The 27,287-nt window shown below is 39.6% G+C and overlaps 1 protein-coding gene and 1 long non-coding RNA gene across 3 annotated transcripts in view; both read right to left on the minus strand.

Annotated features, from left to right (window-relative positions):
- Positions 1-21,157, minus strand: part of UBQLN1 (ubiquilin 1) — a 54,025-nt gene extending 32,868 nt beyond the window's left edge. Inside the window, exon 1 of one of the 2 annotated variants that reach the window (XM_082695242.1) lies at positions 20,424-21,157. In XM_082695242.1, the coding sequence (XP_082551368.1) occupies positions 20,424-20,603 (180 nt within the window). In that variant the 5' untranslated portion in view covers positions 20,604-21,157. The remainder of the gene's footprint in view (positions 1-20,423) is intronic. The other variant, XM_082695243.1, reaches the window with a different exon arrangement.
- On the minus strand, positions 6,353-11,017 carry LOC309846415. The gene is made up of 2 exons (XR_014301930.1): positions 9,338-11,017; positions 6,353-9,126 (listed from the first exon to the last, which is right to left on the minus strand). It is a non-coding gene; the product is annotated as an uncharacterized lncRNA (long non-coding RNA).
- Positions 21,158-27,287: the final 6,130 nt, after the last annotated feature.

Raw genomic sequence — 27,287 nt, forward strand, 5'->3', positions numbered from 1 at the left:
GATAAAGCTCTTACCACTTGATCCAGCAATCACACTCCCTGCTATTTACCAAAGAACTTAAAAACTTACGCCCATACAAAAGGAGAAAATCAGAAGCTAAGCAGTATTAACAAATGATAAAAGCTGCAAACTCATGTCCACACAAAAACCTGCACACAGTTATTTATAGCAGTTTTATTCAATATTGTCAAGACTCAGAAGCAAACCAAGATATTCTTCAGTAGGTGAATGAATAAACTGTAGTACATCCAGACAATGGAATATTACTCAGTGCTATATATACATACATAAAACCATGAGAAAACATCAAGTAATCGTAAATACATATTACTAACTCTGAGGAGCCAATCTGCAGAGTCCACATACTGTATAATTATAACTATATGACATATATGACATTCTGGAAAAAGCAAAACTATGAGATCAGTGGTTGCTAGGGGTTCGGAAAGGATGATGAATAGGCACATGTCATTAAACCTTTGTCAAAACCCAAAGCATGTAAAAACATCAAAAGTGTATCTTAAAGCATGGGGAGCACCTTGGTGGCTTGGTCGGTTGGGTATCTAACTTCGTCTCAGGTCATGATCCCAAGGTCAGCAGAGAGTCAGCTTGTCCCTCTACCTCTGCCCCTCCCCCCAACTCAAGCTTTCTCTCAAATAAATTTTTTAAAATCTTTAAAATTTAAAGGGAAGAAGGAGTGAATCTTAAACTATGGACTTCAGGTGATGATGCCCATCAATTATAACACATGCACTATTATGGGGTGGGATGCTGATGGTATGAGAGGGGGCAGCAGGGGATATGGAAATTCTACCCACTGCTCAAATTGCTGTTCTCAAAAAATACAAGTCTTTTTTTGAAAACAAAAACATAAAATAAATTCATACTATTACTATGCTAAAAAAAAATCACTGAGATAACAGAAATTTTGAACCGATGAAATTAAGGAATTATTCACTGCAAAGGCAGGATAATGTATTTTTTTTAAAAAGGTCCTTATTTTTGAGGGCGCCTGGGTGGCTCAGTGGGTTAAAACCTCTGCCTTCAGCTCAGGTCATGATCCCAGAATCCTGGGATCGAGTCCCACATCAGGCTCTCTGCTTAGCAGGGAGGATGCTTCCTCCTCTCTCTCTCACTCTGCCTGCCTCTCTGCCTACTTGTGATCTCTGTCTGTCAAATAAATAAATAAAATCTTAAAAAAAAAAAAAAGTAAATAAAAGGTCCTTATTTTTTAGAGATACATGCTGAAGTGCTAAGGGATGAATGGATATAATGCATGAGAGATGCATCAAAATGATGAGGAAGGGCTGGGCGCCTAGGCAGTTCTGCTGGTTAGGCCTCTACCTTCAGTTCAGGTCATGATCCCAGTGTCCTGGGATCAAGCCCCATATGGAGCCTGCTTTCCCTTTCCCTCTGCCCCTCCCCCTCTGCTCCGTGCTCTCCACCCTCCTCTCTCAATAAATACATAAAATCTTTAAAACAAAAATGATGAGGAAGAGGGAGGTACCTTAAGGGAAAATATACCTGAAACAAGACTGGCTTTAAGATTAGCTGTCAAAACTGAGTACAGGATTCCTGAGAGTCTAACTTACTATATCTACTCCCTATATACTTTAAATCACCCATAATAAGAAAAAATTTAAAAGAGGGAAGAAAAACTGGCCTAATAATAAAAAAAGAAAGGTTGAAAACTAAAATAAAAAGGGTATTACTAAACAAAGTGAGGCTATTCTAATCAACAAACAGACTTTAACATAAAAGCAACTAGGACATTTCAATGTTCTGAAGTGTTAAATTCACAAGATAAAACTTTAAAAGTATATATACATAATAAAACAGCTTCAAAGTACATAAAATAAAAACAAAACATAACCACAAAGAAGAATAGACAAATCTGAAAGTACAGTAAGATTTTAGCACATTTACCTCAGTACCTGATAGAATAAAACAGGCCAAAACACACACACACACACACACACACACAGACTTGAACATAATTAACAAATGTCCTAATGGAATGTGTAGAAAACTGCACCCAACAACTGCAGAATAAACATTCCTCTTAAGTACATTTATAAAATCAGACCATATGCTGTGCCATAAAGCAGGGCAACATATTTCAAATGAAAATCTTACCAAACATGTACTATGACCACATGCAAATTAAATACTACCATGCAATTAAACAGTACTAAAAAGAGAAATCAATAAAATCCTATACAACTGGAAAATTCTGTGTCCTAAGCAGAACATAAAAAGTAACCATTAAGAAAAGGAGGGGGGCACAATAGGGGTGCCTGGGTGGCACAGTTGGTTAAGCATCTGCCTTCATCGGGTCATGATCTCAGGGTTCTGGGAACACACCCCACATAGGGCTCCCTGCTCAGAGGAGAGTCTGTTTGTCCCTTTCTGCCTGCCCCTTCCTCCCCCTTGTGCTCCCACGCATGTTAGCACGTGCTCGCTCAAATAAATAAAATCTTTAACAAAAAAGGCACAATAAATTGAACTATCATTAACAGAGATAAGAGAGAGAAACATCTTAAATACCAACAATCAAGAGAGCCTGAATCCAGATTTTACACAGGATGTGTACAAATATCAAGACAACCCAATTAAAAAACGGTCTAAAGACTAAAACAAGAACTTCACAAAATTAAAGTTAAATGGCTAGCACAAATGAAAAGCTGCTTTTCAAAACAACAACAACAACAAAAAGCTGCTTTTCCTATTTAATTATCAATCAGATAACTTCAAATTAAAACCAGCGATACACTTACAGAATAGTTCAACTTGAAAGACTAGTAGAGTGTTGTAAATAATGTAGAGCAACCAGAATCCACAAACATTACAGACATAAGTACAGGCTGGTATATTCTGGAAAAATACTTTGAGGCAGAAGCTGAATCAATGCTTACTCTACTGACCCACTTACAGGATTATATCTAACAAACAAACAGGTCCACAGGTACACCAAAAGATATGTTCAAGGAAGTTCAAACCAGTATTCTTTATTAGCCAAAAACTTGAAACAACTCAACTGTTCTTTAACTGCAGAAGAAACTGGTATATTTACTTAATATGATAGTACACATGATGACAACAAATGAACTACAGCCACATGTCACCATGGATCCCTGAATGCAGAGCAAAAGCCAATCACAAATGAAGATAAACTGTGACTTCTCTTCTATAAAGTTTAAGAAAAAAGGGAGGGGCAAAATCCAGAGTGTCAAAGTGAGAATAGTGGTTACCTTTGGGAGGAGGTGGTGATTACAAGGGTGGAACTCTTGATTCGCAGGGGCTTTAGAGCAACTCAAGTATGAGTTCATAGCGCTTCATAGAGCAAGTTGGAAAGCATTATGTCAGAGACAGTGGTAGAGTACAGCTATAGCTCTAGTACTATAGAGAGGAAAATTTTATCATCTGACCACCAATTATAATTCAGTTCTTATAAAAATAAATTTTAAATGTCAAGCCAATCTCAAAATATTTAGATATTAGAACCACTCCCAAACAGAAGACTAATGTAATACTGTAAAAGACTAATGCGATTATTCTGAGTAAATTATCCAAAGCTTGGAACAAACTAGCAAAAAACAAAGGCTTAATTACTCAATTCAGTGGCCTGATACTCCATACACCATACTTTTAATCATACCATGTCAAACAAATATGATATGCTTTTCCAAATATGTTGTACTTCAGAAAACTATAATCCAAACATGATCAACATAAACAATGTTATGGTTTTTTAAATTAAATTAACATATAATGTATTGTTTGTTTCAGGGGTAGAGGTCTGTGATTCATCAATCTTACACAATACACAGAGCTCACCAAACACATACCGTCCCCAATGTCCATCACCCAGCCACCCCAACCCTCCCACACCCCTCCAACTCCAGCAACCTTCAGTTTGTTTCCTGAGATTAAAAGTCCTTTATGTTTTGCCTCTCTCTGGTTTCATCTTTTCATTTTTTCCCTCTCTTCCCTCATGATCCTTTGTCTTGTTTCTCAAATTCCACATAGGTGAGATCATATGGTAATTGTCTTTCTCTAACTGACTTATTTCACTTAGCATTAATACCCTCCAGTTCCAACCATGTCATTGCAAATGGTTACGATTTCATGTTTTTGATGGCTGCATAATATTCCATTCTATATATATACACACCACATCTTCGTTATCCATTCATCTGTCGATGGACATCTGGGCTCTTTTCATAGTTTGGCTATTGTGGACATTGCAGCTATAAACACCGGGGTGCACGTGCCCCTTCAGATCACATTTCTATCTTTGGGATTGTAAATGCCCAGGAGTGCAATTGCTGGGTTGTAGGATAGCTGTATTTTCAAATTTTTGAGGAACCTCCATCTGTTTTCCAGAGTGGCTGCACCAGCTTGCATTCCCACCAACAGTGTAGGAGGGTTCCCCATTCTGCATCCTCATCGACCTCTGTCATTGCCTGATTTGTTAATTTTAGCGATTCTGACTGGTGTGAGGTGGTAGCTCATTGTGGTTTTGATTTGTATTTCCCTGATGCCGAGGGATGCTGAGCACTTTTTCATATGTCGGTTGGCCATCTGGATGTCTTCTCTGCAGAAATATCTGTTCAGACTGGATTATTTGGGTATTGAGTTTGAGAAGTTCTTTATAGATTCTGGATATTAGCCATTTTTTTTAAGATTTATTTATTTGATAGAGATCACAAGTAGGCAGAGAGGCAGGCAGGTTGGGGTGGGGGGGAGCAGGCTCCCCACTGAGCAGAGAGCCCGATGTGGGGCTCGATCCCAGGACCCTGGGATCATGACCGGAGCCGAAGGCAGAGGCTTTAACCCACTGAGCCACCCAGGTGCCCCTGGATACTAGCCTTTTATCTGACATGTCATTTGCAAATATCTTCTCCCATCCTGTCAGTTGTCTTTTGGTTTTGTTGACTGCTTTGCTGTGCAAAAGGTTTTTATCTTGATTTAAAAAAGAAAAAAAAAAGTTCATTTTTGCTCTTGCTTCCCTTGCCTTTGGTGATGTATCTAGGAAGAAGTTGCTGAGACTGAGATTGAAGAGGTTGCTTCCTGTATTCTCCTCAAGGATTTTAATGGACTCCTGACTCCTATTTAGGTCTTTCGTCCATTATGAGTCTATTTTTGTGTGTGGTGTAAGGAAATGCGCCAGTTTCATTCTTCTGCACGTGGTTGTCCAATTTTCCCAACACTATTTGTTGAAGAGACTTTTTTTTTATATAAGATTTTGTTTGTTTATTTAACAGACAGAGATCACAAGTAGGCAGAGAGGCAGGCAGAGAGAGAGGAAGGGAAGCAGGCTCCCTCCCGAGCAGAGAGAGCCCAATGCAGGGCTCGATCCCAGGACCCTGGGATCATGACCTGAGCTGAAGGCAGAGGCTTTAACCCACTGAGCCACCCAGGCGCCCCAAGACTGTCTTTTTTCCACTGGATATTCTTTCCTGCTTTATCAAAGATTAGTTGATGATAGAGTTGAGGGTCCTTTTCTGGGTTTTCTATTCTGTTCCATTGATCTGTGTGTCTGTTTTTGTACCATTAAGTACCAAACTGTCTTAATGGTGACACCTTTGTAATAGAGCTTAAAGTGCAGAATTGTGATGCCATCATCTTCATTTTCTTTTTAAACATTCCCCTGGCTACTTGGAGTCTTTTCTGGTTCCATAAAAATTTTAGTATTATTTGTTCATTTCTGTGAAAAAAGTTGACGGTATTTTGATAGAGACTGTATTAAATGTGTAGATTGCTCTAGGTAGCATACACATTTTCACAATATTTGTTCTTCCAATCCATGAGCATAGAATGTTTTGCCATTTCTTCATGTCTTCCTCAGTTTCTTTCATGAGTACTTTATAGTTTTCTGTTGCTTCTTTGGTTAGATTTATTCCTAGGTATCTTATGGTTTTGGGTACAGGTGTAAGTGGCACTGACTGCTTAATAACTCTATCCCTACACTGTGAAGAGTTTTAATCAAGAAAGGATGCTGTACTTTGTCAAATGTTTTTTCTGCATCTATTGAGAGGATCACATGGTTCCTGTCCTTTCTTTTATTAATGTATTATATCACACTGATTGATTTGCAGATGTTGAACCAACCTTGCAGCCCAGGAATAAATCCCACTTTGTCATGGTGAATAATCCTTTTAATATACTGTTGGACCCTATTGCTAGTATTTTGGTGAGAAATTTTACATCCATGTTCATCAGGGATATTGATCTGTAATTCTTTTTGGTAGGGTCTTTATCTGGTTTGGGGACCAAGGTAATGCTGGCCTCATTGCTGAAACTCGTAACTGATGAAACTCATAAAATGAGTTTCAAAGTTTTCCTTCCATTTCTTTTTTTTTTGAAAGAGCTTTAGAAGAATAGGTATTAATTCTTTAAATGTTTGGCAGAATTCCCCTAGGAAGCCATCTGGCCCTGGGCTCTTTTTTTGTTAGGAGATTTTTGATTACTGCTTCAATTTCCTTACTGGTAATGGGTCTGTTCGTGTTTCCTGTTTTTTTCCTGGTTCAGGTTTTGGTAGTTTACATGTCTCTAGGAATGCATCCATTTCTTCCAGATTGTCTAATTTGCTGGCATATAGTACTGCTCATAATATGTTTGTATTTCTTCGGTGTTGCTTGTGATCTCTTCTCTTTCATTCATGATTTTATTGATCTGGGTCCTTTCTCTTTTCTTTTGTTAGTCTGGCCAGGGGGTTATCAATATGATTAATTCTTTCAAAGAACCAGCTCCTAGTTTCATTGATTTGTTCTACTGTTCTTTTGGTTTCTATTTCATTGATTTCTGCTCTGATCTTAGTTATTTCTCTTCTCCTGCAGGGTTCAGGCTTTATTTGCTGTTCTTTCTCCAGCTCCTTTAGATGTAGGGTTAGGCTATGTACTTGAGACCTTTCTACCTTTCTTGCTTCTTGAGAAAGGCTTTTATTGCAAATACCTCCCTCTTAGGACCGCTTTGCTGCATCCCCAAAATTTTGAAGTTTTATTTTCATTTTCATTTGTTTCCATGAATTTTTTTCAATTATTTAATTTCCCAGTTGACCCATTCATCCTTTAGTATGTCCATTCATCCTTTAGCCTCCACATATTTGACTTCTTTCCAACTTTCCTCTTCTGGTTGAGTTCGAGTTTCAAAGTGTCATGGTCCAAAATTATGCAGGGAATGATCCTAATCTTTTGATACTGGTTAAGACCTAATTTGTGACCCAGGATGTAATCTATTCTGGAGAATGTTCCATGTGCTCTAGAGAAGAATGTGCATTCTGTTGTTTTGGGATGGAATGTTCTGAAACTATCTGTGATGTCCATCTGGACCCATGTGTCAATTAAAACTATTTCCCTGCTGATCTTTTGCTTAGGTGATCTGTCCATTTCAGTGACGGGGTGTTTAAGTCCCCTACTAGCACTGTATTACTGTTGATGTGTTTCTTTGATTCTTGTTATTAACTGGCTTATATAAGTGGCTGCCCCCATGTTAGGGACATAAATATTTACTATTGTTAGATCTTCTTGTTGGATAGATCCTTTATGATATGGTGTCCTTCCTCATCTCTTATTAGTCTTCTGGTTTAAAACCTAATTTGTCTGATATAAGGATTGCCACCCCAGCTTTCTTTTGATGTCCATTAGCATGATAAACGGTTTTCTACCCCCTCACTTTAAATTTGGAGGTGTCTTTGGGTCTAAAATGAGTCTCCTGCAGACAGCATATTGATGGGTCTTGTTTTTTCATCCAATCTGATACTCTATGTCTTTTGATTGGGGCATTCGGTCCATTTACATTCAGGGTAACTATTGGAAGATACAAATTTAGCACCACTGTATTGCCTATAAGGTGACTATTACTGTATATTGTCTCTGTTCCTTTCTGGTCTATGTTACTTTTGGGCTCTTTCTGCTTAGAGGACCCCTTTCAATATTTCTTGTAGGGCTGGTTTGTTTATTGCAAATTTTTTTTTTAGTCTCTCTTTGTCCTGGAAGCTTTTTATCACTCCTTCTATTTTCTTTTTCTTTTTTTTTAAGATTTTATTTATTTATTTGACAGAGACACAATGAGAGGGGGAACAGAAGCAGAGGGAGTGGGAGAGGGAGAAGCGACTTCCTGCTGAGCAGGGAGTCTGATGCAGGGCTTGATCCCAGGACCCCAGGATCATGACCTAAGCCAAAGTCAGACACTTAACGACTGAGCTACCCAGGTGCCCCTCCTTCTACTTTCAATGACAGCCTAGCTGGACAAAATATTCTTGGCTGCATATTTTTCTTGTTTAGTACCCAACAATGTTATGTTTTTATAGAAGGACCAAAACTCTACATACTTCAGATTTCCTTAAACTCCTATTCTGCACTATTCAGGCAGATGGAAGGAGTTTCAGCTACTAGTGGCTTCAAAATATCAAAATTTTCTAACATCTGAACTCTACTTCCATGTCTGTTTTACTTACTACCCTTTTACTGAACACAAAAGAGAAAATGAGAGGCTAAGTAGTGTTGACAAGACAAAAAAAAAAAAAAAAAAAGAAACCAGCAACCTTGAAAACTATCAAAGAGGTTTTACAAAGCAGTTTTACACAGGGGTTTTACAGCCCACAGATACTATTTCTCTGCAGAAACATAAAACTTATGCAACAAATTATATAAAGTGTTTCCATATACCTAGGGAAGAATCTTAACCACAATGGAAAGGTTTTTATAATTTACTTGTATGTAGACCATCTAGATACTCTTATTTTTGTCCTTAGGCCCATGTTGCCACCACTAACTCAAAATGAAAAATATTTGCTAGAATGGGCCTCTAAGGATCCATGTTTCCTATAAATATATGCTTCCTACTCTGCTCTTGCACTGACAACCTACAGTAATAACCAACGAGCCAAACAGTTGAAAACTTAGAAGTAGTAGACATTTTCCCAATAACCAGAAGAGTCAAAATTCTGAAATACTTCAAATAATTTGAAATTAAACCAGCATGTACAAAACAACTGTCACTAGCCACTTCTCTCAACATCATCCAAAGTTAGGTGTTTCACATTAATGGATTCTCCAGCTAATTTATGTTTACCCTGTATGATTACCAAAATTATTTTCCATTCTACTGAATATAATGTAACTTTTTCTTTTTCTTTTTTTTTAAGATTTTATTTATTTATTTGACAGAGAGAAATTATAAGTACACTGAGAGGCAGGCAGAGAGAGAGAGAGAGAAGGAAGCAGGCTCAGGAGCCCGATGTGGGATTCGATCCCAGGACCCTGAGATCATGACCTGAGCCAAAGGCAGCGGCTTAACCCACTGAGCCACCCAGGCGCCCCTATAATGTAACTTTTTGAAAAGGCTGAAGTTACTGCTGCACTCGTATCAACTGCTGTCCTGCAATACAATGACACTGTTCCTGACTCTCAGGGTGTCCTGTATCTGCTTTTTTGCCAGACTGAGTTCTTACTTTGATAGCGTATCTCCCCTTCCCCCCAAATTTGCTGTTTTTAATCAGGAGGAAGAGGCAAATAAGTAATCAAGAATTAGAAAACCAGGGGCGCCTTGGTGGCTCAGTGGGTTAAAGCCTCTGCCTTCGGCTCAGGTCATGATCCCAGGGTCCTGGGATTGAGGCCCGCATCGGGGAATCTCTGCTCAGCAGGGAGCCTCCTTCCTCCTCTTTCTCTGGCTGCTTCTCTGTCTACTTGTGATCTCCGTCTGTCAAATAAATAAATAAAATCTTAAAAAAAAAATTAGAAAACCATATAAAATAGAATGCTGAGATAATCTGAAATGCTCTCCCGACATGAAAATGTGTGATGTAGTATATCAGATTTTATGATACCAATCTCTGCTGTTCAGGGTCCACTTCACTTACTTCCTGTTCTTGACTGACTGGGGGAAGAAAGAGACACACATGCAGGTGGAGTGAGGAGGGAACCAAGTGGTAAGAAAAAAAAAAGAATGTTCTTGAAACATTTAGACCAGAGTTCAAATCTTGGTTTTGCCACTTTCAAACCTTGAGGTTGTTACCTAAGGCTCTCTGACCCTAGGTTCCCTCATCAGCAAAATGGAGGTAATATTTAATCTGCAGGGCTGATGCAAGAATTTAAAGAGGTATGTGAAGTGGCAGAATACTCACACTCATGCAAACACTCAAATATTCTACCCTAATTATGTGAAGATAAACTTTGAATTATAACCACTTTTATAAAATAAAGTTAACCTAAAAAAATAATAAAATAAATACAATTAAGTTAATCTGACTTTTAACTTAGCTAAAACAAATACTGTCATCCTTTACAACTATACCACAATCCAAACTTGCTTTTAGCTGTCTCTGCTCCTATTAAGTATCTTCAGAAAAAAATATATTTTGCAATCTTTTAAAGATTTTATTTATTTATGTGACAGAGTGAGAGGGATCACAAGTAGGCAGAGAGGCAGGCAGAGGGGGGCAGGGAAGCAGGCTCCCTGCTGAGCAGAGAGTCCAATGTGGGACTCAATCCCAGGACTGTGAGATCATGACCTGAGCTAAAGGCAGAGGCTTAACCCACTGAGCCACCCAGGCACCCTTGCAACCTTTTAAAACAAAAGCTCTGAATGTTAAAAGACACATACTAATTGTATTCCTTGCAGAACCACATATGGATAGCATTTAGCAAGAATTTTCTAAGTAGTTGTCTGAATAATATACTATGTGCTAACATTTGCTATTTTAGTATTTTAAGTCACGTCTTTTAATCAGTTCCTCACTCAATATTGCTAATCTCTTCAAACAAATCCATACTCAATAAATCATCCTATGTTATAGTTCATCCAGTTATCACTCTCCAAATAGTGATGTCCAAGTGACCTTAATTAGTATTCTCATAAAAAAAACACCGCAAAAATCTAACACAAAGATATTTAGTATGAGACTTAACTAGAGACAGGAGCAGCTATACAGGAAAAGGGCACCTTCTTATAAATATAAAATTGAACACTCAGCCATAAACGTTATAGTGCATTAGCCATAAAATATACTATTTTAAAAAGTTTCTATGATCTAAACATGACAAAGAACAGAAAACTAAATGTTTATCTATTCACATGCTAGGATACTATTTAAGCTTTCTTCTGCTGCAAAAAATTAAGACTCAATTCACTGGCAAATAAAAGGATGTCGGAGGGAAGAAACCAATACAAGTACAGCAAATAAATGCTGAGCCAGGCACTTTATACATATTATCTCACGAAATCCTCCATACAATCTAGTGAATCAAGTACAAGTATTATATCCAAGTTAAAAATGCTGCCAGTGAGGCTCAAAGGAGTAAAGCACCTTGCTCAAAGATCTCTCCAATTCCAATGTTCATGTTCTCTCCAAAATGTAGATCACATTTCAATATACTTAAATTAATATGCCAACACACACTTCACCTTTCTCAAAATCCTACCAAGACTTTTACAAATAATAAATAAATAATAGTGGAATAAGTTAGTTCCAAATATGCCAATATGAAAGACCACCAACAGGTGAAAGGACAGTAAGCAAAGTGCAGAGCAATGACCCATCTGCTAAACATGAATAAACAGAAAGTTACATATGGGTATATAAATACTTTTCTGAACAGAACCACCAGAAGAGTCTTAAAGGCTATAAAAAATTTTTACCAAAAATCATTATACCCAAGTCTAACTGTAGAAATCTGTAACAGCAGCTCCTTAACCAGTAATAAATAAACCAAGCAGTCTATGTTACATCTGTAAGAAATCAAACTAGCTCATGATGGCATAAGTTTACCTGTAAAGACCAGACTTCATACCTTCTGAGGTAATGAAAATACTCTGCATTAAGTACAGGCACACATATATAATTTTTATCATACCTGTAATGAGTGGAACGTTTTGTATACTAACTCAAAACTTTTTGCATCAAACAGCAGATTTACAGAAGGTAACAACTTTAGTCTCTAAAAAAATTCCAATCCTAATTTTTTTTAAAAGATTTTATTTATCTATTTATTTGATAGAGAGAGAAAGTTAGTTCACAAGCAGGGAGAGAGGCAGGCAGAGAAGAGGGGAAGCAGGCTCCCCACTGAACAGAAAGCCCGATGTGGGGCTTGATCCCAGGACCCTGAGATCATGACCCGAGCCGAAGGCAGAGGCTTAACCCATTGAACCACCCAGGCTCCCCTCCAATCCTAATTTAATGAGATTTTCTTTTTTTTAAATAGTGGAAGCTGCACAGAAAAACAACAGAAATAATGCCATTAGACAATTAAACTAAAAACAAACATCACATTTTTCTAAGTAAATCACTGTTAAAAGTATCCCCCAAATAAGGAAAAGATATTGCAAATAAATCTTTAAAACACCATCTGCTCATTTAATAATACTTGCATTACACAACAGGTGCCAAGCACCACGGGACTGAGGGGTAAGCAAAACAGCCCCTACCCTTGCAAATTCAGTATGGGATGGGAAAGATAAAGTACATATAATCACAAAATGGTATCACAAATTAGAATTGTTGAACTCACTTAGACTGGTAAGTCCAATCAAACTCTGTTAACATTTTTTAATTAACATTTAAATAAACTTGAATCACTAAACTGTATACCTAATTAACATTACACTACAGCTTAACTGGAATTTAAATAAAAACAAACAAATGAGCTTTAAGACAGAAAAACTCAGCCAGAGAAAAGTCAAGGCAGCCTGGAATAGTGGTTAGGTGTGGGGTCCAAAGCTAGTCACTGGATCTGAACACCTAGGCTCTACTATTTAACAGATATCTGAATTTGATCACGTTATTAATCTGAATCTGTTTCTTATTTTTATTTATTTTCTTATTTTTAAAGATTTATTTCTTTGAGAGAGACAGAGCAGGTGGAGGGACAGAAGGAGAGGGAGAGAGTATCCTAAGCAGATTCCACACTAAGCACAGCCCCCAATGCAGGGCTTGATCTCATGAGCCTGAGATCAGGACCTGAGCTGAAACCAAGAGTCAGTTGCTTAACTGACTGAGCCACCCAGGTATCCTTTTTTCTTCATTTTAAAAAAGGGTTAATCATACTTTCATCATAAAGTTGTGAAACTTAAAAAAATAATAATAATTAATAATGTATTACACCTTGGTAAGTCTAGAATAAATAATAGCTATTCTATTACTGTCATTAGCAGCACTGGCAAAGGCCCAGAGAGGAAAAGAACTAGTGAGTGGTATCTGGGGGAAACAAGACATATGAATGGCTGAAATGCAGTGAATAATAGAGGAAAGGTAAGTAAGGAGCAAGACTTGAAGACTCTATTAGGTGCTCTATGTAATTCAGAAGTCTGTAGTCACACATAACATTAGTCCAAATTGAGATGTGTTATAATCATAAAATATACTTCAGATCTTGAAGACTTAGAATTAAAAAAAAAAAAAGGAAATGTATCTCACCTTTTTATGTCTACTTACATGTTGAAACGACATTCAGGACATACTGCGTTAAATAAAACATATTATTAAAATTACAATACCCAAAAGGTAAACAATGCAGTGTCCATCACCTGATGAATGGATAAACAAAACAGCAAATACGTGCAACAGAACAGCATTTCACCCTTAAAAAAGAAGGAAATTCTGACATCTGCTACAACATGGATGAAACCTGAGGACATTAACTGAAATCAGTCATAAAGGGAACAAATACTTATTCCATTTTTATGCAATACCTGGGTAGTCAAATTCAGAGAAGGAAAGTAGAATGCTTGTAGGGGCTGGTGGGAGGGGAAAGGGGTTACTGTTAATAGTTACAGTATCTCAGTTTTGCAAGATGAAAAGAATTCTAGGGATGGCTGAGGGTAATGGTTGCACAACAATGCAAAATGTATCCAATGCCACTGAACTGTACACTTAAGAATGGTTAAGATGGTAAATTTTATGTGTATCTTAAAATTAAAAGTTTTCACTTTTAAGTGAATATGAAACATTTAAATTACATAAGGCTTGCATTAAATTTCTATTATGTAGCACTGTATTTAAGCCATGGTAAAATTTTCCAGGGAGAAGAATTTTGAGTACCCATGTGACAAGATCTAGAACAGTTAGCTCTAATGCCTAAGGCAGAAGTCAGCAAACTTTCTGAAAAGGGCTAAAGAATAAATATTTTCAGTTCTGTGGGCCATATGGTCATTCTTTTTTCTTTTTTAATTTTTAATAAACATATAGTATCTTTTTATCCCCAGGGGTATAGGTCTGTGAATCACCAGGCTTACACACTTCACAGGACTCACCAAAGCACATACCCTCCCCAATGTCCATAACCCCGCCCCCCTTCTCTCAACCCCTCTCCCCCCAGCATATATGGTCATTCTTGAAAGCAGTCACAGATAATCAAGTAAGTGAATGGACATGGTGGATTTGGTCCACTATCATTGGCTGACCCCCACGCTAAAGCACTGTAATCAATGACTCCTGTTAGCTGAGACTGCTAGATTTTCAGGAATTTTGTAAGCCAGTTTAATATTGGTAGCTTATTATCTGCCATGGTAAGAGTACACCATGAAAATCACCAAACACTACAAATCAGTGCTATTTTTTCCTGAAAAAGAGGTTGATACACATTTACCAACACACCACTGACTGTACTTACTTCTTTCCTATGCATTTAATTAGCTGTCTGGGTGCCTGGGTGGGCTCAGTCTGTTAAGCACCCCACTGCTGATTACACGTCAGATCCTGAGTTCCAGCCCTGAGACAGGCTCTGCACTCGGCATGGAGTCTGCTTCAGATTGTCCCCCCTTCCCTACCCCTCACTCACACATATACTTTCTCTCTTAAATAAATAAAATCTTTAAAAAATAAGTAAAAAAATAAGATTATACTAGTTGTGAACCATCTTTGGAAAAATGGATAGTCATTTAACAGTCATCTGAATAACTGGCAGTTTTTATTAAATACACATTATTGTGCACAATGGTCTAGATTCACCTGTAAACAAATATTTACTGAACCCAAACTATGTGCTATGCTTTGGTAACATAATGATGAACAAAGATCATCTCTAGCAGAAGAAATAAGCATCAATCAAATAATCATATAAATAATGAACTTAAATTGTGATGAATTATAACCGAAAAACAGAGTGCTATAAGAAAATACAACAGGGAATCCCAATCTAGTCTAGACAATCAGGGATACTACTCTGAGAAAGGGACCTTTGCCCTGAGATTTAAGGTACAGGTAGGAAGGTGCAGAGTAGGACGCATTCCAGGTAGCAAGAACAAATGGCAAAGAAGTCCTGAGGCAGGAAAAAAAACTGTAACAACAGGTCAGGGAACTAAAAAGTCAATATGGCAAGACGTAAGTGACCAAGGAGGAAAGAACACATCAGAATGGAGAGAGAGCTGTAAGCATACAGGGCCTCAAAGCAAAGTATGTAAGTCTAAGATCAGTGGGGAGCTATTAGTTTTAAGGATAATATGATCTGATTAACATTCTTTAGAGATTGTTGTAGGAATGAATGTTAGGGGGGAGCAGTGAGGTAGGGAGACTCACCAGCAAGCTCCTATAGTTTCCAAGCAAGAGACAATGGCAACTTAGTGGAGTCAAACCTAAATCTTAAAAGTACCTACTTAATCTATTAAATTCTCAGAGCAATTTTTAGTCTCAGGACACCACTCTTAGAAATTTGAAACCCCAGGGGCACCTGGGTGGCTCAGTGGGTTAGGCCGCTGCCTTCGGCTCGGGTCATGATCTCAGGGTTCTGGGATCGAGTCCCGCATCGGGCTCTCTGCTCAGCAGGGAGCCTGCTTCCTCCTCTCTCTGCCTGCCTCTCTGCCTATTTGTGATCTCTGTCTGTCAAATAAATAAATAAAATCTTTAAAAAAAAAAAAGAAATTTGAAACCCCAGTTTTTGTTTATGAATGTGTATCTACTGACGTTTTTGCTATATTAAAAATTAAAACTGAGGCATCTTTAAAAACATGCATTTAAAAATAACAATAAACTCATTACATGTTAATATAAGTAACATTCTTATGAAAAGTAACTATATTTCCCCAGTGTGAAGAGTAGCACTGTTTTAAATTTTTGCACATCACTTTAGTCTAATGGAAGAGAACTGGATTTTCAAATCTGTCGCCGTATCTCACATTTTCACATGCTGTTGATTTTTGAGAGAACTAGAAAAACACAATGGAATTATTGTGAAAATAGTTTTGATCTCATGGTCCTCCTTGAAGGGGTTTGGGGACTCCCCCCCCAAAAAAAGCCACACTGAGTCATGTAATCACAATGAGATGCACTTTGCAATAACTAGGATGGCAATAATCAAAGACAGACAATAACAAGTGTTCCGGGGAATGTGGAGTAATTGGAATCCTCATGCACTGCTGGTGGGAATTTAAAATGGTGCCGTCACTTTGGAAAATAGTTTGGCAGTTCCTCAAAAAGTTAAACATAGAGTCACCACATGACCCAGCATTTCCACTCATAGGTACAAAGAAATACAAAAGTGTATGTCCACATGAAAATTTCTGAGTTATTCACAGAAACATTATTCAGACTGGTCAAAATGAAACAACCCAAATGATTAACAATCCACTGGCTGATGAATGGAGAAATAAAATGAGAAATATATCCATTCAATGGGATATTTTTCAGCAATAAAAAGAGCTGATCCATGCTACAACAACACAGATGAACCCTGAAAACATTACACTAAGTGAAAGAACATAATCACAGGTTTTCAAAATCCGTATTTTACACTTTCAGCACATTTCAAATCAATCCAACCACATTTTAAGTATTTGACAATCAGCTGTGGCTGGTAGTACCAAAGTGGACAGTGCATTTTAGATCCATCATAAAGTAGAAAGTTGGTGGTAATGATCATGACACACAGCAATCTCCCCTAGCAAGAAAAGGCTCAAATCTATGCAATACAGTATTTGTTATGTGTAAGTATGTTAATACTTTTCTAAAAGTTTCAAGCAATGAAAACATTTTCCGAAATTAGAATGTATGTTGCCTGAATATTTCAGATAACTGTATTTCAAATCTTACACTCTAACCAACAGAGCTATAAAATCCCAGAACAAGCTAGTTAGATATTACCTGGAAGCTCCCTTCTATTCTCTGCACTAATTTTAATGAACAGTGGACACACGCTACACCCCCACCCCAATCCCATTTTGGACTTCATCTCTCTTGTTGACACTTGGAAGTCCTCAAACTGTTTCCCATAGTAGATAATGAATAATTAATAGGGGGAAAAAAAGGTCTCCTACTCAGGGACTCTGTGCCAATACACACAACTTATCTGGGTTGTTTTTTTTTTTAATCTACTTACTTATATTATGAAAAACCCTATTTACAAAATCACCTTGAAACACAAACCGTTAAGTTTATATTCTAACCACCCTTAACTAGAAATTTAAACATTACTCAACTGACTGCTCAATCAAATAAATTTCACTTTAACTTCAAAGTGTTGTTATTATCAACTCCAAATAAGCAACACTAAATACCAACTGTATTAAGGTATCCTGTTTCTGCCTATTAGTTATATACACTCAAACAGAACCCGAGGATAAAATAAGAAAATTAGTTACCACCTTACAATGTATTTTATAAATGACCCAGAAAGCTTAATATAATTTCATCCAATCAATTATTAGAACATTCATATAAATACTATTTCAGTATAATGTACTAACAAAATTTACATTATACAGAAACCCATACTGAAAGAGGTTCTTAACTGTAGAATATGGAATTTGCTTATAAAATGTCTAAGCCTTCAGTATTTTCCTTCTCTAAGTCTTTTGCCTATCATACCCTCTTCATCTTAAAATTAGATAAAAATTTTCAGGACCAAATATTTCCCAATTTTTTACTCAGCATTTTTACTGAACATGGAATCTTAAAGTCATTAAATGTATATTAATGACAGATTTTACTCTGTAACAAATAGTTTAAATCAAACCATTTAATTAAAATTTAAGTTATAAAATGATATAATTTCTTGTGCAAGTCAAATTTACAAATCATCTGCCAATTGCTTTTCATACACTCCTATTTTTCCTGTATGTGTTTCCCTTAACAGACCCCACAGATAGTTCAACTTGTCTTCAGGTTCTTGGTGCTGTGTTACATGTTTTCTTTCTTTTTTTTTTTAAATCATGTTTTCTGCTTCAACAGAAAGCATTTTTCAGAATAAAAATTCAACTGCCATTAGAGTAAGTTGCTTTAGAAAAGCTTTAATTTAACAAATTTACTTTGGTTACAAAAGAGTAAGATTAAAACTTCCACAGACTTTAAATCTCTAAGGCCACCATCACAAAAAGCAAAAACAAACCAACCCTCACAGACAGAACATCTTAAAATGACTTAAATGAATTTTTCAACTTACAAAATATTTACTCTTTCTCCCTAATTTTTTACAATAAAGTGCTGAAAAGCAGGTAGGAAAGTAGAGACCTGAATCCTAGAAAGAAGATCCACAGGCTTAAAAGTTAGTATCGCTACACATATACTAGAAGAGCTAAAATGAAAAAAAGACAGACACTATCAAATGCTAGCAGGGATGTGGAGCAACAGGAACTCCCGTGCACTAGGTGGAACTTCAAGATGTTAGAATTCTTTTTTAAAACATAGTTTTTTATAGAACTAAGCCTATAGCTATCCTATCACCCAGTCATTGCACTTCCAAGTATTTAATAGGAGAAACACATCTGTCCAACAAAAATGTGTACAACAGTGTTCACAGCAACCAAGTGCAAGAAGCCCAGGTGGTCCTCAACAGGAGTACATTATCTATGGCATATTCATACAGTGGGAACCACAGCAAGAAGAAATTACTGGTATACACAAGAAAGAACCTCAAAAACATTACTCTGAGTGAAAAAACCTTTCCCAAAAGAGTACATACTCTCATCTCATTTATATGAAGTTCCAGAACAGACTAACAGTGAAAAACAAGAAGTCAGTGGTGGATGGAGGGGAGTGGGACTAAATCAACTGGGAAAGGTCAAAGGAGAACTTTCCAGTCAACTATAAAGTTCTGCAACTTTATAAAGCTTTGGATCATACAGGTGCATGTATTTGTGAAAAACATTTAATGGTGGTATATGCAACTCACTCTGAAATGCCTCCCAAAAAAGGAAACTAATATGTGATTAGTTGCGTGACAGAGCAAATACAGCAAAATGTCAATTGCAGGTGATGCACATGTGAATATTCACTGTATCACTCTTTCAACCTTCCTGTATGTTGAAAACAAAGATGTTAAAAGAAATTTTTATACAATTGAGAACACCCCCCCAAAATGTGATTCGGAAGGTGGTAAAAGTTTCTCCCGTGATGGTACACTCAATTTACTGCTTCACAAAACACACCACCTTTCAGAACTGAACTATATAAACCAATACTCCATTTACTATTCCTGTTCAAACTTACATGTACCTCTCAGGAATTGTTTCCTCACAGACTTCGCATTATTTTAGATCGTCAGAGATCAATTCAACAATTATGAAAAAATATCCTGGGATGTACATTCAACAATAAGCTAAAGCAAATTTGTTGAATTCTTCAAGATTCTTAACAGCCAAGTCTGTATACCTCAACAGCTTTTAAGTAGTACATTATTTGGCAATATTCTCCATTAACTCTAATTTTGTTCTCTTTTATTCGACTGCAATCGCTAGTATCTGCAAAACGTGGCTACCATCCCTCTAAAATCAAACAAAAACCTTCCCAATGACTGGCACCTCAGAGACGTGAGATAAATATGCGAAAAAGAAAACAGCAAGTCATCAATGAAAGTCGTCATCCACCTTTCCTCAAGCCTAGTACTATTAAGATGCGTCTGAAAACAATTTCTACGTCAGGGTTGTTTTTTTCTTGAAGACTGCAAGGTAGGATAAATTTCAGCCATCAAAACGGAAAACTAAATGTACACGTGCTCCTCGCCCCCAAATCTACCTTAACTCGCAAGCAGGTAGAAACAATGAGCAACCCCCCCCCCCTTTTTTAATTCATGAGACAAAACCACAAATGAGGCCAAAGCGAACCCTCGCCCCAGCCCAGCCTCCACCCCGCCCGGAGAGCCGCGGTGGTCCCTTTCCTTTGTGAGCAGCCGGAGGGAGGCGGCGGGGGGGCGGGGAGCTGGGGGAGGAGGCCGGTGGTCGGCGGACGCGGGAGCAGGAGGAGGGCGCGGAGGGAAGCGGCGTCGCCGCGTCCCACAAACAGGCCGCGGGGCCCCGCCACAAGCCTCTGCGGTGTCCCAAGGAGCACACCCAGGAACTTGGGTGTGATCTAATTCGAGAAGCAACCCGCGAGAGGGGCCGAGGGCACCTCGGGGGACGATCCCTTCCAGGCCCTTCCAAAACCGTCCCTCCTTCCACGGGCGGAGGTCCTGCCGCCACCCCCACCCCGGGCCCGAGGCCAGGGCGGCCCTCACCTGCTGGACGGAGCTATTCTCGGGCACAGCGAACTCCTCCTTCTCCTTCGGGGTCTTCACGGTGACTTTCATGATCTTGGGCTCCGCCGAGGCAGCGGCCGCGGGGGCGCCCGCACCTTCGGCCGCGGCGGCGCTGTCCTGGGAGCTCGGAGGGCCGCCGCTTTCACCACTCTCGGCCATGGCGGCGGCGGCGGTGACTCAGGCGCGCAGGAGGGAGCGGGCGAGCGAGGGGGAGCCAGCAGACGGCAGAGCCGGCCGGCCCGGGCAGCGGAGAATGCGCGGCACGCCGCCTCAGCGACAACGGGTGTAAGGCCGCCCTGGCAGGCGAGGGGCCGCGGAGCTCGGTGTGGGCTCCGGCGCAGGCCCGGCTCGGGCGCTCGGCAGCCGCCGTGTGTTCAGACGCCGCTCGGTCGCAGCGACATCCGCAGCCGCCGCCGCTCTTCCTCCTCCCCGCCCCTCCCCCCACGTCCCTCGGCCGGCGCCGCGCAGGGCACGCCGGGTAACTCGGCTGGCGGCGTCGCCGAGTCATGCCCGGCCGGCCCCGCGGCCACCTCCCGCCGCTTTTCTTTCCTTCTCCCGCTCCATTGTTCAGAGGGTGGGCGCAGCCGGAGTGGAGGACTAAAAGCAAAATGGGGCGGGAGAGATCAGTTCATTTCATTTCATCCCCTTCGCGAAAAAAATAAATTAGGGGGTTCTGGGAGGTGCTGTGACGGCGCGCTGTGATGACCTCACGACTAGCGAAATTACTAGAAAGGGGGCTCGACCACTGCGCGCTGCAGCCACCCATGCGCCTGCGCGGTGGTGGTCCAGTTCGCGTCCCCCACCCGGTGCAGACACCGCGGTGGCCTTGCCCTGCCCTTCCGCGCCCTCACGCTCGCGTCGCCTTTGCGAGCGCCCCGTACCCCGACGGCAGGGGAGTGAAAATGCTGGCGAGCTGTGCTGTGGCTTTAACATCCTTCCTTTTGCCTACTTGTAGGATTTTAAATGGTTGAGCCTATGGTCGGGTGCGCGGGAGTTGGAAGCTAAGTTAATGGAGGAACGATCTTCATCGTAACGAAGGAAAAATGGGCCGCAGACACCCTGCGCAATCCCGCGGAGTCATTGCTCCACGGCCACAGCGTCCCGCCCTCGGGTCAGCCCGGTCTGGTCTGGCGATCAGGCCACCTCTGTTGACAGTGGCCTCTCCTCCCGCTCTGACAGCCCTGCGCAGGCGTCCCGAATTCTCGGAACACTATCCATTAAAACATGTGGGACAGAAACGGTGAAAAAGAACTGCCCCCCAACCTGGGCCGTTTAATGTAGCCGAGGTGTTCATTTTATCCTCTATCGATCATCAAGTTACTGCCGCAGTTCAGACTTCAGGTGTCATTAAAGGCAGTTAGCTGTTCAAAAGTCGTTTTCAGTAAAGTATGGGCACAAATAAGAAATAAATTGATTATTTTTCCCCTGACAGTCCTGAATTTGAAATGACGTCATTTGCCTTTAAAGATGACTTGCAAGGAATAGAGAACCTAGGACATTAACTTTATTAATCAGTATTGCGCAAATGGGAACTGTGACAGCCCACTGTGACCCAAATATGCAAAGACACAGTCTGTATTTCTGTTTTTAAACAATCCAGCCCTGTTCTGGCAAAAAAATATTGTCCCATGAAGACTACTTTTTAGTAGAACCCCTTTGAAATCTGGGTGTAAGAGTTATGAAAGAATAAATTGCAATATAGACATTATTTGACATCAACGAGATTTGTGGCAGCATTGCTCAATAAGGTGACGAGATTACACAAGGTTCTCTGCTGAAGGATACACGTGGCTAAAGGGTGACTACTTGCGTGTGTCTAGCTGTGAGGTAATCACTACTTCTCAAGGTAGAAAGTTCCACCGTTGGACAACCAAGCATTATCTCTAACCCCGTTCTTATGAAATTGCTCTGTAATTATTTATGTCTTTTTTATTTATTTTTTTAAAGATTTTATTTATTTATTTTACAGAGAGAAATCACAAGTAGATGGAGAGGCAGGCAGAGAGAGAGAGAGAGGGAAGCAGGCTCTCCGCTGAGCAGAGAGCCCGATGCGGGACTCGATCCCAGGACTCCGAGATCATGACCTGAGCCGAAGGCAGCGGCTTAACCCACTGAGCCACCCAGGCGCCCCTTATTTATGTCTTTTTTAATTTCTAAAAAAAAAATATGTATGTGCACAATTTATGGCGATACAATTTATCTCTAAGTATACATGGTATATATACCCCTTTTTATTTTTATTTTTTTAAGATTTTTTTTTTTATGACAGAGACACAAGAGAGGGAACACAGGCACAGGGGAGCTGGAGAGGGAAAAGCAGGCTCCTCACTGAGCAGTGAACTGGATATGGGGCTCTGATCCAGGATGCTGGAATCATGACTTGAGCCTTAGGCAGACGTTTAATGACTGAGATGCCACTTTTTAGAAATAATCCTACCTTTTAAGGAACTGTTGGTAGTGGGGGGTCTAGATGGGGATAAACAAATTTCTGGAGAAGTCTAGATGATAAATATGTTAGGCTTTGCAGGGCCTACATTCTCTATCTCAAATAATCAGCTCTACCACAAACCAACCATAGACTACACATAAATGAATTAGTGGCGGTGTCCCAAAGCCACTTAAAAAACAGGCGTAGGATCTGAATGGAACCCCAGGGTCTACATGTCTACTTAAGGCATCTTCTTCTAAATTTTTTTTTCATTAAATGGTCAGTTGGAGAAAAATTACAGAAGCATATTTCATTCATTCTACAAACATCACTTGAGCACAACCAAATTCCAAATACTAGTTGAGAATACAAGACAAATAATACTTAGTCCCTGTCCTCAGAAAATCTAGAGGCTCTTTGGATGAGGAGAAGGAGAAGTAAAGGAGAGAGCAGTGACATGCTGGTAAACGTTTATTGATCAGATCCCAGAAAACAAGTTTTGATTCATAGCATTTGCCAATTTCCTTGAGGTAAATACTTGCAAAATAGCCCATCTCAAGCTACCATCTTGCTCACCAGAGTCCTGAAATTTTACCAGTCAGTTCTTACAAGCCAATACGAGCCAGATATCCAAATTTCAAGTACAATGGTAAAAGGTCATTGTTCACAAGGTAAAAGAATTCTTCCTTGACAAAGTGAGGCAATTAATTCAACCAACACGAATTTATTGAACACATTTTAATGCTGTGTCGAAGAACTTACAAAGCTTCAACACAAGGTATGTACACGTGTACTACACGTACACAAAAGCACTACAACACAAGGCAGTATACATGTCATGCCAAACAAGTGGTATAAATAACATTCATTTATCATGTTACTCCCCTACTCAAAATCCATCAGAAGTTCTGTGCTGCCTGGAAAATAAAGACCGACTTTCTTTCTTTTTTTTTTTTTTAAGATTTTATTTATTTATTTGACAGAGAGAGATCACAAGTAGGCAGAGAGGCAGGCAGAGAGAGAGAGAGAGGAGAAAACAGGCTCCCTGCTGAGCAGAGAGCCCGATGCGGGACTCGATCCCAGGACCCTGAGATCATGACCTGAGCCGAAGGCAGCGGCTTAACCCACTGAGCCACCCAGGCGCCCCTTATTTATGTCTTTTTTAATTTCTAAAAAAAAATATGTATGTGCACAATTTATGGCGATACAATTTATCTCTAAGTATACATGGTATATATACCCCTTTTTATTTTTATTTTTTTAAGATTTTTTTTTTTATGACAGAGACACAAGAGAGGGAACACAGGCACAGGGGAGCTGGAGAGGGAAAAGCAGGCTCCTCACTGAGCAGTGAACTGGATATGGGGCTCTGATCCAGGATGCTGGAATCATGACTTGAGCCTTAGGCAGACGTTTAATGACTGAGATGCCACTTTTTAGAAATAATCCTACCTTTTAAGGAACTGTTGGTAGTGGGGGGTCTAGATGGGGATAAACAAATTTCTGGAGAAGTCTAGATGATAAATATGTTAGGCTTTGCAGGGCCTACATTCTCTATCTCAAATAATCAGCTCTACCACAAACCAACCATAGACTACACATAAATGAATTAGTGGCGGTGTCCCAAAGCCACTTAAAAAACAGGCGTAGGATCTGAATGGAACCCCAGGGTCTACATGTCTACTTAAGGCATCTTCTTCTAAATTTTTTTTTCATTAAATGGTCAGTTGGAGAAAAATTACAGAAGCATATTTCATTCATTCTACAAACATCACTTGAGCACAACCAAATTCCAAATACTAGTTGAGAATACAAGACAAATAATACTTAGTCCCTGTCCTCAGAAAATCTAGAGGCTCTTTGGATGAGGAGAAGGAGAAGTAAAGGAGAGAGCAGTGACATGCTGGTAAACGTTTATTGATCAGATCCCAGAAAACAAGTTTTGATTCATAGCATTTGCCAATTTCCTTGAGGTAAATACTTGCAAAATAGCCCATCTCAAGCTACCATCTTGCTCACCAGAGTCCTGAAATTTTACCAGTCAGTTCTTACAAGCCAATACGAGCCAGATATCCAAATTTCAAGTACAATGGTAAAAGGTCATTGTTCACAAGGTAAAAGAATTCTTCCTTGACAAAGTGAGGCAATTAATTCAACCAACACGAATTTATTGAACACATTTTAATGCTGTGTCGAAGAACTTACAAAGCTTCAACACAAGGTATGTACACGTGTACTACACGTACACAAAAGCACTACAACACAAGGCAGTATACATGTCATGCCAAACAAGTGGTATAAATAACATTCATTTATCATGTTACTCCCCTACTCAAAATCCATCAGAAGTTCTGTGCTGCCTGGAAAATAAAGACCGACTTTCTTTCTTTTTTTTTTTTTTAAGATTTTATTTATTTATTTGACAGAGAGAGATCACAAGTAGGCAGAGAGGCAGGCAGAGAGAGAGAGAGAGGAGAAAACAGGCTCCCTACTGAGCAGAGAGCCCGATGCGGGACTCGATCCCAGGACCCTGAGATCATGACCTGAGCCGAAGGCAGCGGCTTAACCCACTGAGCCACCCAGGCGCCCAAGACCAACTTTCTTAACTAGAAATTCAAGTTCATTCCTGGTCGGACTTGCAAGTTTTATTCCCATTACCCTATAGATACACTCCACTGCAGTCCTACATATTTAGAAGCCCTCATACATTATACTTTCCTCACCTCTGGTCATTCCTTCAAGTCATCTCACACACACACACACACACAGAGTGCCCATTATTGCTGCCCCCTCTCTAACACACCTTGAACACCCACACCTATGGAATCAATTTTTTTCTTTGATCCCCCGTCATAATTATTAGAACAATTTACCTAACAATTCATCACCTGTAACATAGTTTCTATTATCTAAAACTATTCTTCTGCCACCAGTATAGCTCACACCCTTATTAACTCTGGCCTAGATTACAACCATAACATCCTACAGAAGTTCTTCTGCCTCAGGGTAAAGCCTCCTTCCTCAAAATTGTCTCCTCTTGTTGCCAACTTATCCTTCTATAGCTAAGCTTTGGTTATGACACTTAGAAATTTTTCATGAGCTCTCACCAAAGTTTTAGAACAATATCTAAACTTCGGGGTACGGTCTCCAGGCCCTCTCTGAACAAAAGACATTGTTTCTCCTTCATCTCTTACCCCCAACCAAATGGGTCCCCCAAGCTCTCCAAGCCTATCCTGCACTTTCCTGCCTTAAGTCTTCAATGCAACATTTCACTACAAGTAGATTCTTTCCTCTCACGTTGACTCCATTGTTTTATCTACCTGTCAAGCTTCACCTAAAATGTGACTTTCCCTAACAATTTTTTCCTGATAACCTTTTTGATCAGAAATTGTCTCGAAACACTCCATATTTTCATATAGCTTTATTACCTTTTTGGTATCATGCCTTGTATTACACTTAATTGTGTGCATATCACCTTTGTTAGACAAGGTCCTTGAAAACAGGGATTAAGTCTTAATCATTATATGTATCCCCCAGTGCCCAAACTAACTTGGCATGAGAGCATTTACTTTTGAACTGAAGTGTTGAATTTTCATGTTTCTACTAGAAAGGAAATTCATTTGAATCAATAGATCATTTTATACCCAAGGTTTATGGCATAGTGACAGATAGAAAGATAATAGATTTGTACCTACACCCCTTGAAACTTATTTGCTTTGCAATAAGTTCAGAGGAAGGAAACATTACTTATTCCTGCTTGGGGTGAGGGAGGGGAAGGTGGGTGAGTCAGAGAAGAATTCTTAAGGAAATGATTGGAGCCAGGCCTTACGGAATGGGTATGATTTTGTTAAGCTTGTGAACAGGCAACATCGTGATGCAATGGTGAGAAATAGAAATTCTGCTCGAGACGAGCCTGGGTGGCTCAGTCATTAAGCCTCTGGCTTTGGCTCCAGTTATGATCCCAGGGTCCTGGGATCGAGCCCCGCATCAGAATCCCTGCTCAGGGGGAGCCTTCTTCTCCCACTCCCCCTGCTTGTGCATGCGTGCTCTCTCTCTCTCTCTCTCTGTCAAATAAATAAGTAAATAAACAAATAAAATCTTAAAAAAAGAAAGAAAAAGAAATTCTGCTAGAGCACTGATCTAAAGTGTGGTCCACAGCTTAGGAACAGTCCACAAAGTACCTTTGGGGGTACTTCAAAATCAAAGAGAATAGGCTAAACCATTCAATAAGTTTCTGAGCCTTGGGGCTGTGGAAGAGGTGGTAGTGATGAGAGGAGCTTACCTTATTAATTCACCACCTGAAACTAGACCACTGGATGGAATGCTCCCACCACAAGCTCTGAACAAAGGTTGCAAAGTAGGAGCCCATGGCTCTGCGTGGCGCTGCAGAACATACAAGAGCAAAGAAAGGGCCT

Source organism: Mustela nivalis, assembly GCF_964662115.1.
Source record: "Mustela nivalis genome assembly, chromosome: 13".
NCBI lineage: Eukaryota > Metazoa > Chordata > Mammalia > Carnivora > Mustelidae > Mustela > Mustela nivalis.